Source organism: Sus scrofa, chromosome X (assembly GCF_054392235.1).
Source record: "Sus scrofa isolate SSC_HxYL_T2T_F1_AM1 chromosome X, Sscrofa_HxYL_maternal_Yorkshire_Landrace_v2.0, whole genome shotgun sequence".
Classification (NCBI taxonomy): domain Eukaryota; kingdom Metazoa; phylum Chordata; class Mammalia; order Artiodactyla; family Suidae; genus Sus; species Sus scrofa.
The window spans coordinates 18,587,988-18,606,378 of NC_139401.1; the positions used below are offsets into that span (position 1 = coordinate 18,587,988).

General features: G+C 37.6%; 1 protein-coding gene across 12 annotated transcripts in view; it reads left to right on the forward strand.

Annotated features, from left to right (window-relative positions):
* CDKL5 (cyclin dependent kinase like 5) overlaps nt 1-18,391 on the forward strand; it is a 235,939-nt gene that overhangs the window by 90,908 nt on the left and 126,640 nt on the right. For all 12 annotated transcript variants that reach the window (XM_085008649.1, XM_085008645.1, XM_085008647.1 and 9 more), the window contains exons 2-3: nt 2,051-2,279; nt 5,760-5,794. In XM_085008649.1, coding sequence (XP_084864775.1) covers nt 2,216-2,279; nt 5,760-5,794 — 99 coding nt within the window. In that variant the 5' untranslated portion in view covers nt 2,051-2,215. The remainder of the gene's footprint in view (nt 1-2,050; nt 2,280-5,759; nt 5,795-18,391) is intronic.

Sequence of the window (18,391 nt, forward strand, 5' to 3'; positions counted from 1 at the left end):
AAACTCCCAGGAAAAAAATTTTTTTCTATAAATGGTAAAAGGTAAAATTTAAATGTCTACAGGTTAGGAGTTCCCGTCATGGCTCAGTGGTTAGTGAATCTGACTAGGAACCATGAGATTGCGGGTTCGATCCCTGGCCTCGCTCAGTGGGTTAAGGATCCGGCGTTGCCGTGAGCTGTGACGTAGGTCGCAGGTGCGGCTTGGATCCTAAATTGCTATGGCTGTGGTGTAGGTTGGTGGCTACAGCTCTGATTCGACCCCTAGCCTGGGAACCTCCATATGCCACGGGTGTGGCCCTAGAAAAGACAAAAAGACAAAAAAAAAAAAAAAAAAAAAAAAAAAAAAGGCTACAGGTTAGATAATATTGTATCAATGATTTTTTTTTGTATCTATCTAAATGATTGTATCTGAATATTCCACATTTAAGAATGATGTTTTAGGTTTTCATCAGATATTTTTATCAAGATATGAGTGTTTAAAAAGCATTCAATTATGGGCATATTGCTCTTTAGAAAGTTTACATTCCTACCATTAGTGTACAAAAGGACACATTTTTCATGTCAGTACTTATCCACACCACATGGAGTACTCATTTTTTTTAAAGTTTCAAATTTCACCTAACAAAGAAAATTTTGATTTATTTCTTCCTTTTAAACCAATATTTTATGTTGCTACAGCTGTTATTTTTGTTAAAGATAGGATAGGTTTTTTGAAACAAAAGAACTTATTTCAATATAATTCCAGATTTAGAGAAAAAGTTGCAAAGATGGTATAAAGAATTTCCTATTTTATAGACCCTTGACCCAGATTCCCCAAATGTTAACATTTTATCATATTTGTTTTATCATTTTCTATCTTTTTCTCTCTTCCTCCATATAGACATACGTATTTTTTTTTTGAATCGTTTAAATTGCAAACTTTAGCTTATAGTGTTCTTTCTCTTTTTTTTCTGGTTAAGCTTTTTATTAGACTGACTTACTCTAGAGATTATAGACTGTGCCTTATTTATTTATTTTATCAAAATATAATTGATACATAATATTGTTTTCAAGTGTACAACATAAAAATTCTGTATTTGTATATAATGTGAAATGATCACCACAGTTAAGTCTAGTTAACATTCATCAACACATAGCTACACATTTTTTCCTTTGTGATGAGAACTTTCAAGATTTACACTCTTAGCAACTTTCAAAAATATAATATAGTGTTATTAATTATAGTCACCATGCTGTACATTACATCCCTAGGACTTATTTTATAGCTAGAAGTTTGTATCTTTTGACCATCTTCACCCATTTTGTTGTCATTTCTTAAAACAAGAGCATTGTTTTTTTTGTCTTTTCTAGAGCTGCTCCCGCGGCATATGGAGGTTCCCAGGCTAGGGCTCGAATCGGAGCTGTAGCCGCCGGCCTACGCCAGAGCCACAGCAACAAGGGATCCCAGTCGCGTCTGCAACCTACGTCACAGCTCACGGCAACACCGGATCCTTAATCCACTGAGCAAGGCCAGGGATAGAACCCACAACCTCATGGTTCCTAGTCGGATTCGTTAACCACCGAGCCACGATGGGAACTCCTCCCCCTTTTCATATTTATAACCTTCTTTTATGAGAATGAGACCAAACAACATTATCCACAGGATATTTACTTATTTGTTCAATCCTAGAATATACAAAAGAAGTTTCATATATCTTTATAAAAGCAAATATCTAAGTATAGAATTTGTTTATGTATATATTTTTGTATTTAGCTCAAGAAGAATTTGTAGTTAAAATACTGTTTTTCAAAAGTTGACTGGAGTTAATATCCCCCCGACCTCGCCCCCGGCTTCCTTAAGTGTAGTTTTGTTATTCATTTCAAATACAGTTAGGTACATTTTAAAATTTGTGTTCCATTTTGGATTCTTCCCTCCCGTTATTCTTTTTTTTTTTTTCTTAGTATATGAAACATTAACATGGTTTTAAAACAACTGTACAGAAAGATTGGATAGGCTATTAGAGTACTGAGATATAAAACTTAATGATTTTTAATTGTGTTTGTTCTTTCAGGGGATCATTTAATACCTCACGTCAGAACAAATATGTGAACGTTCCTGCCAACTTGTGAGAATTCTTCCTTTGGACAATTTTTGTTCTACTTACTGCTCCACTTTCTTAGAAGTTCTATTTTGATGCCATGTTCTGTGGCCTGCATCAAAAGGGGAGTTTGTCTTCATGAAGATTCCTAACATTGGTAATGTGATGAATAAATTTGAGATCCTTGGGGTTGTAGGTGAAGGTAAGTTTAGCATTCCTTGAGTTTTTGAATAACATATGATTATACCTACCTCCAGAAAAGTTATTAATTCAGATTCTATTAACTTAACGTGTATCAATTCACATAATGTGCCTAAGAATAAAATATTAAAAATAAAATTAAACTCTTTGGGTCTTATTCTCCAATTAAAAGTTAATTTAAAAACCCTTTAAAGTTTGAAAAATCGGAATTTCCTAAGGCAGCCTTCATTTCATTCTTTTCATTAGCAATCATAGTTTCTTTAGTCTGCAATTTTTTGGTTACATTTAATTTTTATATCAGCTAGGCTTATTTTGAATAACTTAAAATTTGTATAAGTTAAATTTTACTCAATACATGGTAAATTAATGAACAAATAACTTCTAATTGTTTTTGAGAATAACATATCACATTTTATAAATTTGAGCCACACAATTTGGTCATATTTTAATATCTCTGCTATAAGGATGTTAAAATCAGTAGCATGTTATGGTTTAATTGGCAGAACATTTTCTTTCCTAGTAGTACGTAAAATAATGTGTATAATCAGTGACATCATCAATTTGATGAAATATGGTAATTCATTTTTCATAGGTCTTCCTGATTTAAAAAAATTTTTTTTTTAATTGGAATATAGTTGAATTATAAAGTTGGGTTAATTCAGGCATACAGCAAAGTGAATTGGTTATACATATAACATATCCATTCCTCTGTGGACATTTTCTTATATTCATTCAACAAATATATATTTGTGTGTGTGTGTGTTTTTTTTTTTTTTTTTTTTTTTTTTTTTTGCCTTTTCTAGGGCTGCACTTGCAGCATATGGAGGTTCCCAGGCTAGGGGTCGAATCGGAGCTGTAGCCTCTGGCCTACGCCAGAGCCATAGCAACACGGGATCCGAGCACCACAGCTCACGGCAACACCAGATCCTTAACCCATAACCCAGTGAGCGAGGCCAGGGAAAGAACCCACAACTTCATGGTTCCTAGTCGGATTCGTTAACCACTGAGCCACGATGGGAACTCCCTCATTTTCCTTCTTAGTAATTTTTGCTCTTGATTTAAAGGAAACTTTATGTAGAGATTTTGGAAAATAATTCTGTTAACAGCGTAAGTGATTATGGTTTCTTTGCATTTATATCTTTAAAGTATTACAAAAAATTTGTATTTCAGAATTTTCAAATTTTGAATTTCAAAAGATTTAAAAATGTACTTATAGCATAATTGTTCTGGATTTTAATATTAAGTTAAATTCTTTTTAAATAAATAGAATGAATTAAAATATTGTCTAATCGTTGGGTGTTTACTTCAGGGTCTGAAGTTTGAAACCATATAGAAAGAATGGATCCTTCCTCCTTTACTAGTCAACTCCTTTTCCTCTTTTTCATTTATATTAATTATGTCAATAAAATTTATTTTCAATGCCTTATATACTGTTAATATTATAATACCTGCCTTCTTTATTATTTCTTATTTTTGTTTTTGCAAAACAAAACTGGAGAAGGTCAACTCCTAGGATATAATGGAGTTAGAATGTTCTGGATTCTGTGCCTAAGTTTTCCTGAATCATAACCTTGTTTTTCTTAGTATATCCATAGGTGATCATCTTCTCAGGGATTGACTTAGATTAACTAAAACTAAAATTAATCTTAAACTATACTAATAGACTGCTGTATAAATCAGAATATGTCAGTTTAAGTTGTAGTCAGAACCATCATTGCTATATGTTTTTTTTTTTTTTTTTTTCCTTTGTAAACTACCTCAGATGCTTTTTGGCTATAAAATACATACACATTAAGGAAATTAGAAACTGTCAAGCTAACTCTACATCCCTGCATCCTAAGCAGTGCATTTTTCACCCCACAGAAAAACTAGCATGGACAGTTACATGAGGACTGGATGATTGCCTGGTGGTTGTGGAGATGAGTTGTATGGCTCTAATGGCTGGTTCCATCTTAATTATGATAATGAGATTTATCCGTCTCTACCAAGTGAAGGAGACTTCTTCTAGTTCCCAGACTCTATTGGAGACAAATTTCCCAATTTCTTCTCTCTGAAGTCCTCTTCTCATAGATAAACGCAGGCTTTGCCTATCTGTTAATGTTAATGTTCTTGACATTTCTATGAACTTTACTAATCATTTTGATTCCCATAATTAGATTTTTCACATTATAACTTTAGCCTTAGTTTCCTGGGTATCTTGTTCTCAACTCTTTGTTCTGCCTCTATGTCTTTTATTGGCTAGTTAATAGGATAAATAATCTAAAAGGGAGTAATGTGTCTCATTTGAAATAGCAAAGAAAGTGGGAGTGCTTAGCTGTAAATGGCCAGAGATCCTTGGACTACTTGTGCTGGTGCCATTGAACTGAGTGTTTATGGTAAAAATATAGCACAGCTCCTACTGGTTATTAATTGGAGTGCTGAGATGAAGCCTGTACTCTTTTGGTAGTCAGAAAAGACATTCCAGTATCCTAGAAGAAGATTTAAATGTCTCCTAGGACAGGAGAACATATTTGATAGGCTCCGTGCTTGAGCCTACCTTTGGGAAAATGTTAGCTCTTAAATTTTGAATTCCCTAGAATCTTTTGAGTTAATTTTAACTTACTCTTAAAGTTCTTATGTCCAGATATTTTCTCTTGAAATATTTAAACTTAAATTTTAAAATGTCTCAAGTGGGAGCTTCCGTCGTGGCCTAGCGATGGAATGAATCTTGACTAGCATCCATGAGGATGCAGGTTCGATCCCTGGCCTCGCTCAGTGGGTTAAGGATCCAGAGTTACTGTGAGCCATGCTGTAGGTCGCAGACGTAGCTCAGACCCTCCGTTGCTGTGGCTGTGGTGTAGGCCAGCAGGTACAGCTCCAATTCGACCCCTTGCCGGGGAACCTCCATATGCTGCAGGTACGGCCCGAAAAAGTAAAATAAAATAAAAATAAAATGTCTCAAGTGAAATTTTCTTTTAAAAAAAGAAGCAATTAAAAATATGTACTTGGGAGTTCCTGTTGTGGCACAGTGCAAATGAATCCGGACTAGTATCCACAAGGATACAGGTTTGATCCCTGGCCTCGAACAGTGGGTTAAGGATCCCATGTTGCCGTGAGCTGTGGTGTAGGTCGCAGACGCGGCTCGGATCCCGCATTCCTGTGGCTGTGCTGTAGGCTGCTGGCTACAACTCCGATTCTACCCCTAGCCTGGGAACTTCCATGTGCCATGGGTGCAGCCCTAAAAAGCAAAAAAATGAAGAAGTAAAAATGGGTACTTGTTGGGGAAAATGCGTTGCTTATACTCCTGGCTTATAAAAAATATGCAATAAACACATTCTTTTTGTGGCTCATTGCATTATCACTGCAGGATATTGTCATTTTAGGAATCATTGTTATGCTATATGCTGATCATCAATGTCAATATAATAGAACTTGATTTCCCTAAGAGCTATAATTTGTATATGTGCCGCTAATTCTTCATTTTTTTTTTTTTTAATTATAGGAGCCTATGGAGTTGTACTTAAATGCAGACACAAGGCAAGTGCATGGTTTTTAAAAGGAAAATATCTATATATGTTTAACTGTTTTGAAACTAATGTAGTCTTCTGTGCACGTGGGCATATAATTAAAACTGTCTGGTTATGATGATGATGATGCTTAATGAAATAGAATTAATATGTGAACCCAGAAAAGGGAGACTACTTTTTGGACAAGCTTTATCGTGATTAGGTGATCCTTAGTTCTTTACAGTCAGGAGCTATTTTTTGCAACTGACCTATGTATAGGTGAAAAGCTGCTTAATGAGAAAAGAGAAAAAGTGGTAAAGAAGAAGTCAGGGTAGTGACAGATTTAATTTATGTTCAGGTACTTAAGAGCAAGGAGGAGTTTCATTCAGACAGTATTTTTCATGTTGACCCAATAACTTTGATGGCTTGTTGGGTCAGAATCCAGATTTTGAAGAGTAGTGAATAGGTGTTTGGTTATGAAATAGGGCTTGGTGTAATAGTGTATGATTATTCACTGTAGTTGATCAGTCTTGAACAGCCTTGAAATGTATCTTATATAGATTATTTGATTATGATGATAATGACCAGTTATTCAGGGAAGTTATTTCAGGTTTCCACAGCTGTTGCTCATTGTCGAGCATGTTTTACTCAGAGGCTGCCTTTAAGATGGCAGGTGTTGACGCTGTAACAATTTCAAACATTAAGTTAAATACTTTTCTATTTTGGTGTACCTAGTCTGAATATTAATATCTGGCCTAATTCTATTTTGTGTATAATTTGTTAAGACCAAGGTTTAATGTTTTTTTGTGGTATTTTATAATGATATAATTTATGTCTGAGATGAGCAGAGCAGTTTAGCCTAAGCCATCTAATATAAAGTCTCAAATCTGTCATACATATATGTATATATAACAACATTACACACACATACGTAAGGATGATGTAATTTTTGTGTTTGCTTTTTCTTTCCTATTGTATAAAATATTACTTACATTTTAAATTTAAGTCTTCATGACATTTGATGTATTTTGGGCTTTAGATCACAAATCTCTTACTTTAATCCAAAGAATTTTCTATTATTCTTGAATTTGGGTAGTTGAATTATTTCATGGTGGTAATAGTTATCTGAAGATCTCTGCCAGTAAATCCTCAAAAAAAAAAAAATCATTTGAATACTACTGGCTCTTGATTCAGGATGATTAAGAACTTCAAATAATAAATACAATAAAAATAAATTTAGCACCTTGAATACCTCATTAAGAAATATCACTGCAGTTTCAAATTAAACAAATGCAAGTTCTCTAATGAATGCTATTAAAGGAGGTTACTTGAGTTAAAATAAGTTTATGAAGTTTTAAAAAGATAAAATTCTGGAGTTCCCATTGTGGCTCAGTGGAAACAAGCCCAACTAGTATCCATGAGAATGCAGCTTTTGGGAGTTCCCGTGGTGGCGCAGTGGTTAACGAATCCGACTAGGAACCATGAGGTTGCGGGTTCGGTACCTGCCCTTGCTCAGTGGGTTAACGATCCGGCGTTGCCGTGAGCTGTGGTGTAGGTTGCAGACGCGGCTCGGATCCTTCGTTGCTGTGGCTCTGGCGTAGGCCGGTGGCTACAGCTCCGATTCAACCCCTAGCCTGGGAACCTCCATATGCCGCGGGAGCGGCCCAAGAAATAGCAACAACAACAACAAAAAGACAAAAAAAAAAAAAAAAAAAAAAAAAAAGAATGCAGCTTTTATCCCTGGCCCCAGTCAGTAGGTTAAGGATCTGGCATTGCTGTGAGTTGTGGTGTAGGTTACAAATGCGGCTCGGATCTGGTGTGGCTGTGGCTGTGGCAGAGGCCGGCAGCTGCAGCTCCAATTTGACTCCTAGCCTGGGAACTTCCATATGCTGCACCTGCAGACCTTAAAAAAAAAAAAAAAAAAAATCCTGGGTAGATACCACTCATAGGAAATATGTCGGTAGTGTCTAAGTTAAATTTGACTCTTTCATGAACATAATACCCCCTTTTGTACTATGGCTTTGTTTATACAGCATAGCAAATAGAAGCTTCAGTTCTTAGTCTTAATCCCTGAATTTTAAAACCCAGGGATTTCTGATATATCATGGCAGATCTTCCAGTAGTATTTTCTCTCAGTTTTTGTCACATTTCTTCTTGCAACCTTCTCCCCTATACTTTCTTTTGACCTTATCTAAGTTCTCTTGCATTTTATGTGAAAATAAGTTTTATTAGTTGAATATGTTGTTTCTGTCTTTCCATATGTCTAGTTTACTTGTTTGTTAAAACATTGTCGTAATGCACACTATTAGTGCCAGCAAGATGAGCCCTGAATCAGTGAATGAAAACAGACATTTCTACTTTGAATATGAACTCTGATTCCTAGTGGCCATTTGCAGGGCACCTTGAGTTATAAGGATGAATAAACCATAGTTTTCTTGACCTCGTATCCTTATGGCCTGTCTTGAAGAGATAAAAGAATAGATCATTTCAAAAATAACCTGCAAGATTGCTGCAAATGGGGATGCATCTGAAAGCCTATCTCTTTTTACTGCCCCTCACTAAATGAGAGACTCACAGACCAGCCAGCTCTCTAAGTATTGTTGCTTTTTCCTTTCATGCACTTAAGAAGGTACTACTGGATGGAAAATTTGAAGCATAAATTAGTGCCAAACTAGGAATAATAGAGAATTCTTTATAGAATTTGCAGCTGTTTAGTCATTAGGCTTGTTACAGTATATCCTTTTTTCAGCTAGAATCAGTCCTTCAAAGCTTTATCCCACTATCCAAAATTAGAGAATTTGAGGCTTCTGATAAGATTTACCCCTTAGGATCAAATGATTGGATTGCTATAAAATCTCATATTATAGTCAGAAATGGATGGAGTTGCCATTGTGGCTCAGTGACTTAAGAACCAACACAGTACCCTTGAGGATGCTGGTTTGATCCCTGACCTAGTGTTGTCGCAAGCCCTGGCGTAGATAGCAGATGTGGCTCGGATCCTCTGTTGCCACAGCTGCGGTGTAGGCTGGCAGCTGTAGCTCCGATTCTACCCCTAGCCTGGGAGCTTCTATATGCTGCAAGAGTAGCTGTAAAAAAGAAAAAAAAGTGGGTATAACCCTCCCTTTTGTGTCCATTACATGTAAGGTGCTCATGCCCATATATTTTGCATACTTTTTAAAATTTTAATAAAATGCCTATAGAAATGTGTAAATCAGGTCTGTTGTGATTTCTTATGCAAAGATATGTGTGCGATCACTTATGCATAAATTTGACCTCTTTTTGAGAAGGTTGGCTGTGATCCTATATATAATTAAATAAAATTCCTACCATATTGTGTCTTTGAACAAGTATGAAAAAAAGTCATTGTTTTAATCTGCGTCCCATTGTAAGCAATTTAGAGGTCATGTTTATAAACAGATAGATCTTATTTTTTGGGGAACATAGCACAGTGTTGGGCTATTCCAGGCCAAAGATCATGTGTCTTAATTTACTGAAATACATGCTGCCCAGTTAAAAAAGAAAAACGTAACTGTACTCTCTTTTTGCCAGCTTCTGTTTATTGTTAAAGGTACATATACATATTGGCATGTATATGAAAACTTAGCAATGGCTGTTCAGCTATTTATGGGGCTTTACGACTACTCATTTGGAAAAAATTCTGGCTTGAACCTTTACCCTACAGATATGCATTGCTGATAATCTTTTTATGTACATGTCTGCTTTGAAGTGCCTGTCAGAGGAGAGGCATGTTTTACAGCACATGGTTCTTCACAGGAGCCCAAAAAGGTCATCCTCACAACAAAATAGGGAGAATGGAATGGAATCGAAATAGGGAGATGCCGTTAGAACTTGAGGCAAGAGAGAGGACAGAGAGAGCTGGAAATTGATACTAATTGAGCTGGATAGAGAGAGGTTGGAGATGGATGCTAACTGAACCTAGAACAAAGAAATGCTGATTCATGTAGTTCCTTTCCTGTGGCTGAGGTTGACTTAGGAGAAGTTTTTGTTTGTTTTGAAGTAGTAGGTAGCGTATGCTCTTGAATAGCTCTGAACAAAGCTGTGAACAGCCCAGTATTGGGGCACAGCCTGTAAGTATTAGGTAAATGATAAAGTTGACTTAAATTACAAAACCCGAAATAGGACATTGTAGAGAGCTCTTGTAGAGTAGCAGGTTCCCTGTGGAGGGATTAAAAATGATCCCAAGGATTTGTGGTAAAGTGGAAAAGCGTTGGTATCATTTGTTTGACTGGAAAGCTTATCAAGGATATGTATAAGTTTGGAGGGAGAGAGAATGAGTTTGGCTTTTGTAATAAAGAATAACATGTCAGCAGAATACCAAACCTGTTATTAGTAAATACCACATGTTGAGCATCTACCATGTGCTAGGCAGTCTGTTACATGGTTTACATTTAATCTCTGCAAGAACCCTACTCTCATCCCCATTTTACAGATGAGGAAGCAGAGTCAGAGAAAGGTTGTCTTGACAGGGCCAAGATTATGCAGCTGATAAGTAGCAAAACCAGGCTTGGATCTGACTCCAGAAATAGCTATCTTGAGCCTGAGTTGGAACTGTGAGATGATACGAACCTTCCAAGAGGGAATATAGAGCAGATTGAAAGGCGTATTTAAAATGATCATGCTGAAAGGAGAGGGAGCAGACCTCTTAGAAGCAAGGAAGATTTTTTAAAAATGGTATTCACTAATAGTGTAAACATCCATAAAAAGATCTATGATGATAGAGATTGAAAGGTGAGAAAATCCATTTCATTTAACACTGCCATTTATTTATTTATCTATTTGTTTATGTATTTATTGCCTATGCCCATGGCATGCAGAAGTTCCTGAGCTAGGGATTGAACCCACGCCACAAGGGAACTTCCTTTGATGCCACTTGTTAATAACTTCTCTACGTCAAATAATACATTAGTGCCCAAGTGCAAGAGGTTAAGGAGAGAGTAGGTAGAGAAGATCTGGATTGTGTCATTTTTTTTTCTCTTGAGAGAAAAAAGAAATTGAGATGGAGAGTGGTAGGAGAAATAGATTGGATTAAATATTTTCTGGTCAGGAATGTCCATATTTTCCCCTACTAAAAGGCATTATTTGGCCATTTGTTATTACTTAATATATTACTTAATATTCACAACTTTTTCTTTTGCTATAAGGCTTCATTTTTAGCAAGGAGTATATATTTTTGAATTGTGATTTCATTTTTCTTCTTCTGATTAACTTTGTTTTTCCACCAAAAAGCTGAATGATGATTGGGTAACTTTTTCTTTTTTAACCAAACTATTTTAATAAGATATTTAAGGAAAAGTCAATGAACCATCATCAACTTAACAGATTATTTATAGTAGCATTCTAAAACCACACAGTTATTTTCTGCTTGAACAGAGTAAACTCACATTTTCAGTTTTTTTCCCCACAGTAAATAAAACAAATGTTTTTCTTTAATTTTAACATGTAAAACCTAAAACTGGGAGTTCCCGTTGTGGCGCAGTGGTTAACGAATCCGACTAGGAACCATGAGGTTGCGGGTTGGATCCCTGCCCTTGCTCAGTGGGTTAACGATCAGGCATTGCCGTGAGCTGTGGTGTAGGTTGCAGACGCGGCTCGGATCTCGCGTTGCTGTGGCTGTGGCATAGGCCGGCGGCTACAGCTCCGATTCGACCCCTAGCCTGGGAACCTCCATATGCCGCGGGAGCGGCCCAAGAATTAGCAAAAAAAAAAAAAAAAACAAAATAAATAAATAAATAAATAAATAAACCTAAAACTAAATTGAATTTTTAAAACTCAAAGAGATAAGTCAACAATGAGAAGCTGAATATATGGGATTAATTATTTTGTCATTCTTCCTTGTTTAAATAAAAATAAGATAGTAGGAGTTCCCGTCGTGGCGCAGTGGTTAACGAATCCGACTAGGAACCATGAGGTTTCGGGTTCGGTCCCTGCCCTTGCTCAGTGGGTTAACGATCCGGCGTTGCCGTGAGCTGTGGTGTAGGTTGCAGACGCGGCTCGGATCCTGCGTTGCTGTGGCTCTGGCGTAGGCCGGTGGCTACAGCTCCGATTCAACCCCTAGCCTGGGAACCTCGATATGCCGCGGGAGCGGCCCAAGAAATAGCAACAACAACAACAACAACAAAATAAGATAGTAGTTCTTGCTGTCGTGTGCAAAATTTCTGGCATTTGAAGAACTAGAAGAATTTTGGGGCTTTTGTAGGTTTCCTCATTGCCTTTACCCTCATTGTCCTAATCTGAATTTAGTGTGTTTTGTTTGTTTTATTTAGTAAATGAGATAAGGTAATAGTCATATTAGAACTAGTTTCATTAGTAGTTCTTCATATATTGCCTATGCAGAAGGTTTGTTTTCTACGTTAAAGCATTTTTTTTTTTGCTATTTCTTGGGCCGCTCCCTTGGCATAGGGAGGTTCCCAGGCTAGGGGTTGAATCAGAGCTGTAGCCACCAGCCTACACCACAGCCACAGCAACGCGGGATCCGAGCCGCATCTGCGACCTACACCACAGCTCACGGCATCGCCCAGATCGTTAACCCACTGAGCAAGGGCAGGGATCGAACCTGCAACCTCATGGTTCCCAGTTGGATTCGTTAACCACTGCGCCACGACGGGAACTCCTGTTAAAGCATTTTAATTTGAAATCAAATTAAAAATCTTTCTACCTTCTGTACTTAAAGCACTGTGTTCAAGGAATGGTATTAGAAAGTCAAAATCCACCAAATATGTTTAAGAAAAATCTGTTGAGTGCCTACAAAATATCAGGCACTCAGCTAAGGCACTGGCTCTGCAAAAATCAGTACGATATAATTCCTGTTTTTGAGGGGTTTAGTCTAGCATGCATAAATTAACAAATATAAGATCATGTTTTCTTTCTGTCAGAAAGCTTAAAACACAGTTTGGGAGAGGTAAATTTGAGAGACAGTTGCAGTTGAAATGAAATGATGATGTGAAACTTTCCCAATTTTTTTTTTTCCCAGTAAATATTCCATTAAAGCCTGCTTAGGAAAAAGCTTATGTTAGTAATAAAGAAAAAAGAAAAAAAGAAATAAGCATTTCCCAGAACCGTGTAAGAGCACTACCACAAAGATGGGAATGGAATTAGGAAGTACCACTGTTAGTGATGCCAGCTGAATGAGAATGGTAGTATATAATGAGAGGCTTTGTTTACCTGAATGTCAGAGGGCCCAGAATCCTAGGTGCAGTTTTGGTGCATTGTAGAACTGTCAGTGCTACAGCTGAAACTTGATCCATGTGGCCCAGGTCATTTCCTTTAAGACCGCCCTATTCTAATGGGCAGGAGAGCCACCCTGGCAGTGTAGATCTCCAGTTGGCAAACTACCTCCTGTAGGCTAAATGTGGCCCGCCACTTATTTTATGAATAAAGTTTAGTCAAACATCGCCATACTCATTCATTTATATATTTTAATGGATGCTTTTGCTCTAAAATGACAGAGTTGAGTAGTTGCAACAGAGACTATATGACATACAAAGCCTAAAATACTTATTTAGTGGCCCTTAACAGAGAAAGCTTGCTGAATTCTAATGCTGAGCAAGCCCCAACTAGGAGAATATAGTTGAAACAGCACAGTGACCTCATTGGACCAACACTGTCAATTTCTCTTTGTCTCATTGCCCTTAGTGCTCTTGGAGCCTGAGGAATAGTTAATAAAGTGTGAGACTTCCACTGAAAATTACATTACCCTTGAGCTGGGCTTGGATAAATCCTTTGGATGGTTGAGTAGGGAATTTTGTATTGGTTACCTCTTTCACAATCAACTATCAGAATGGACAAGTGGACTTTGCAAGGAACTGGGCACGCAGGGACACATAACAATCTATGCACATTGACTGTGTTCCATTACTGGCCTGAGCAGCTCTCTTCATCTGAAGATAAATACAGAGAAGAAAACAGTCTTCACTGAGACCACATAAAATTAGTTCAAGAGAAGGATATTCTCACAAATATGAAGAGTAAAATTCTTTGAAGACAAAAAATCTTCAGATATGTTCATATTATAATTCAGGTGTCCATAAAAGAGAAATTGAGTTAAGAAGCGATAGTAATAATCTCTGTTTCAACTATCTCTTAACTCCCAGGCATTATTTTCATTACTCTTTAGATCTTAGGTGCTTTATTTTCATTATTCTTAGATCCTCATAACAGCTGTAACAGGTGCTTCATTTTCATTACTGTTTAGAGCCTCGTAACAGCTATAACAGAAAGATTTACTTTGCTTTTACATAGGAGAAGCTGATACTCAAATAGGTTAACTTTTTTTTGTCTTTTCTAGGGCCGCTCCCGCGGCATATGGAGGTTCCCAGGCTAGGGGTCGAATCGGAGCCATAGCCACCGGCCTATGCCACAGCCATAGCAACGCGGGATCCGAGCCACGTCTGCAACTTACACCAAAGCTCAGGGCAACGCCGGATCCTTAACCCACTGAGCAAGGCCAGGGATCGAACCGCAACCTCATGGTTCCTAGTCGGATTCATTAACTGCTGCGCCACAATGTGAACTCCTCAAATAGGTTAACTTCTTGAAAGCCATACAAGTTAGTAGGTGGTAGAGCCAGGAATTAAGCCACACAGGCCCAGTTTCCTTTTTTTAACTTTTTTGATTGGCGTATCTTTTTTTTTTTTTTTTTTTTTTTTGCTTTTTAGGGTTGCACCCTCAGCATACGGAGGTTCCCAGGCTAGGGGTGGAATCGGATCTGTAGCCGCTGGCGTGTGCCACAGCCATAGCAATGCCAGATCCAAGCCTTGTCTGCCACCTACACCGCAGCTCACGGCAATGTCAGATCTTTAATCCACTCAGTGACGCCAGGGATGGATCCCTCATCCTCATGGATGCTAGTCAGATTCGTTCCCGCTGAGCCACAGAAGGAACTTTTTTTTTTTTTGCATATCATTGACTTTACAGTGTTGTGACATTTTTTTTAAAAATTGAGAGAGTTCCTGTCGTGGCTCAGCGGTTAGCAAACTAGCATCCATGAGGACTCAGGTTCGATCCCTGGCCTTGCTCAGTGGATTAAGGATCTGGCATTGCCGTGAGCTGTAGTGTAGGTTGCAGACACGGCTCGGATCCCGCATTACTGTGCCTGTGGTGTAGGCCAGCAGCTTCAGCTCCAATTGGACTCCTAGCTTGGCAACCTCCATATGCCACAGGTGTGGCCCTAAAAAGACAAAAGACCAAAAAAAAAAAATTGAGGTAAAATTCACATAATGCAAAACCAACCATTTTAAACTGTACAACTCAGCAGCATTTAGTCCATTCTAAATGTACAATCACTACTTCTATCAAGTTCCAAAATACTTTTATAACCCTACAAGAAAACCCCATACCCATTAAATACTTACTCCCTATTTCTCCCTCTCCCTCTCCCTGGCAACCACCAATCTACTTTCTGTTGCTATAGATTTATCTATTCTGGTATTTCATATAAATGACTTCTTTATATGTCACTTCATATAAATGACTTCTTTTACTTAGTGTAATGTTTTTGAAGTTCATCCATGTCATAGCCTGTATCCTTACGTCATTCCTTTTTTTTTTTTTTGGTCTTTTTGCTATTTCTTTGGGCCGCTTCCGCGCGGCATATGGAGGTTCCCAGGCTAGGGGTCTAATCGGAGCTGTAGCCACCGGCCTACGCCAGAGCCACAGCAATGCAGGATCCGAGCCGCGTCTGCAACCTACACCACAGCTCACGGCAATGCCGGATCGTTAACCCACTGAGCAAGGGCAGGGACCGAACCCGAAACCTCATGGTTCCTAGTCGGATTCGTTAACCACTGCTCCACGACGGGAACTCCAACGTCATTCCTTTTTTATGATGAATAATATTCCTTTATATGGATAACATCCCATTTTGTTTATACATTTATCTGTGGATAGACATTTGGGTTGTTTTCACCTTTTGATAATTGTGAATAGAATTGCTATGTACTTTCGTGGTCAAGTTTTGTTTGAGTCCCTTTTTTCAGTTCTTTCGGGATATATACTAAGAAGTAAAAAATTCTATGTAATATGGGGATTCTGTGTTTAACTTTTGTGAGGAATTACAAAACTGTTTTTCATAGTAGCTACACCATTCTAATTTCTGCCAGCAATGTAAAAGGGTTCCAGTTTCTCCACATCCTTGCCAACACTTATTTATTTTTTTAAATTTATTGTAAGTATCCTAATTGATGTAAAGTGGTGTGATATTGTGGTTTTGATTTGCATGTTTATTAATGATTAGTGATGTTGGATATCTTTTCATGTGCTCTTTGGCTATTTGTATATCTTTGGAAAAATGTTTGTTCAAGTCTTTTGCCCATTTTTTGATTGGGCAAACCATTTGTTGTTAGGATTTCTTTCTCCATTGGATTTACCTCTGCTGCTGCTGCTGCTGCCGCCTTTTTTTTTTTTTTTTTAAGTGTAGTTGATTTACAATGTTGTGCCTGTTGCCTCTGCTTCTTTATCAAAGATCAGCTGTGTTTGGGCTGAGTCTTTGAGTTCTGTGTTCTGTTTCATTGATCTGTGTGTCTGTTCTTCGCCAGTACCATGCTGTCTTGACTACTGTAGCATCATAGTAATCTTAGCCAGGTTGCATCAGTCCTCCAATTCTGGGTCTTTTGCTTTTCCATATTATGTTTTTTAAAAGTTTTATTGAACTATGGTTAATTTACAAGGCTGTGATAATTTCTGATGTACAGCAAAATGACCCAGTCATACATAGACACATATCCATTCTCTCTGATTTTTTCCCAACATAGATTATCACAGAATACTGGGTTGAGTTCTCTGTGCTATACAGCAGGTCCCCTTTGGCCATTAGTTCCAGATACTTCAGCGTGCATATGCCAAACCTAAACCCCCAGTTCATCCCTCCCACCCTGCTACCTGTCCCCTTTGGTAATCATAAGTTTTTCAAAGTTTGTGCATCTGTTTCTGTTCTGCAAAGAAGTTTACTTGTATCCTTTTTTTTTTTTAGATGTCACATATAGGTGATATCATATGATGTTTGTCTTTCACTGTCTGACTGACTTCACTTAGTATGATAGTTTCTAGGTCCATCCATGTTGTTGCAAATGACATTTCGTTCTTTTTATGGCTGAGTAATATTCCATCTCACACACACACACACACACACACACACACACACACACACACACCCCACACACACACACATACATGTATAGACATACACACCACATCTTCTCTATCCATTCCTCTTTTGATGGACATTTAGGTTGCTTCCATTTCTTGGCTGTTGTATATAGTGCTGTGATGAACATTGGGTGCATATATCTTTTCAAATGATGGTTTGCTCTGGATAGATGCCCAGGAGTGGGATTGCTGGATTGTATGGTAGTTCTATTTTTAGTTTTTTGAGATTCCTCCAAACTGTTTTCCATGGTGGTTACACCAATGTACATTCCCACTAACATTGTAAGAGACTTACCTTTTCTCCACACCATTTCTAGCATTTATTATTTGTATACTTTTTGATGATGGCCTTTCTGGCTGGTGTACGATGGTACCTCATAGTAGTTTTGATTTTCATTTCTCTAATAATTGGTGATGTTGAGCATCTTTTCATGTGTTTTTTGGCCATCTCTCTGTCTTCTTTGGAGAAATGTCTATTTAGATCTTCTGCCTGTTTTTTGATTGAGTTGTTTGTTTTTTTGATAATTGAGCTGCAGGAGATGTTTGTATAATTTGGAGAATAATCCCTTGTCAGCTGCTTCATGTGCAAATATTTTCTCCCATTCTGTGGGTTGCCTTTTTGTTTTGTTCATGATTTCCCTTGCTGTACAAAAACTTTTAAGTTTAATTAGATCCCATTTGTTTATTTTTGTTTTTTATTGTCATTACTCTAGGAGGTCGATCTGAGAAGATATTGCTGTGGTTTATGTCAGAGGGTGTTTGGCCTATGTTTTCCTCTAAGAGTTTTATAGTATCTGGCCTTATGTTTAGGTCTTTAATCCATTTTGAGTTTATTTTTGTGTCTTGTGTTAGAGAGTGTTCTGATTTCATTCTTTTGCATGTAGCTGTTCAGTTTTCCCAGAAACACTTATTGAAGAGACTGTCCTTCCTGCATTGTATATTCTTGCCTCCTTTGTCATAGATTAATTGGCCATAAGCATTTGGATTTTTTTCCTGGGCTTTCTATCCTGTTCCACTGATCTATATGTCTGTTTTTTGTGTCAGTACCATACTCTTTTGATGATGTAGCTTTCTAGTATAGTCTGAAGTCAGAGAGCTTATTTCTCCAGCTCCATTTTACTTTCTCAGGATTGCTTTGGCCATTCAGGGTATTTTGTGTTTCCATACAAATTTTAAAATATTTTGTTTTAGTTCTCTGAGAAATATCATTGGTAATTTGTTTTGCTTTTGTTTTTTTGTCTTTTTAGGGCTGTACCTGCAGTATATGGAGGTTCCCAGGGGAGGTGTCAAATCAGAGCTGTAGCTGCTGACCTAAACCACAGCCACAAAAAGCCAGCTCTAAGCCATGTCTGTGATCTACACCACAGCTCATGGCAACGCTGGATTCTTAACCCACTGAGCAAAGCCAGGAATCAGACCTGCATCCTCATGGATACTAGTCTACTGAGCCACTATGGAAACTCCA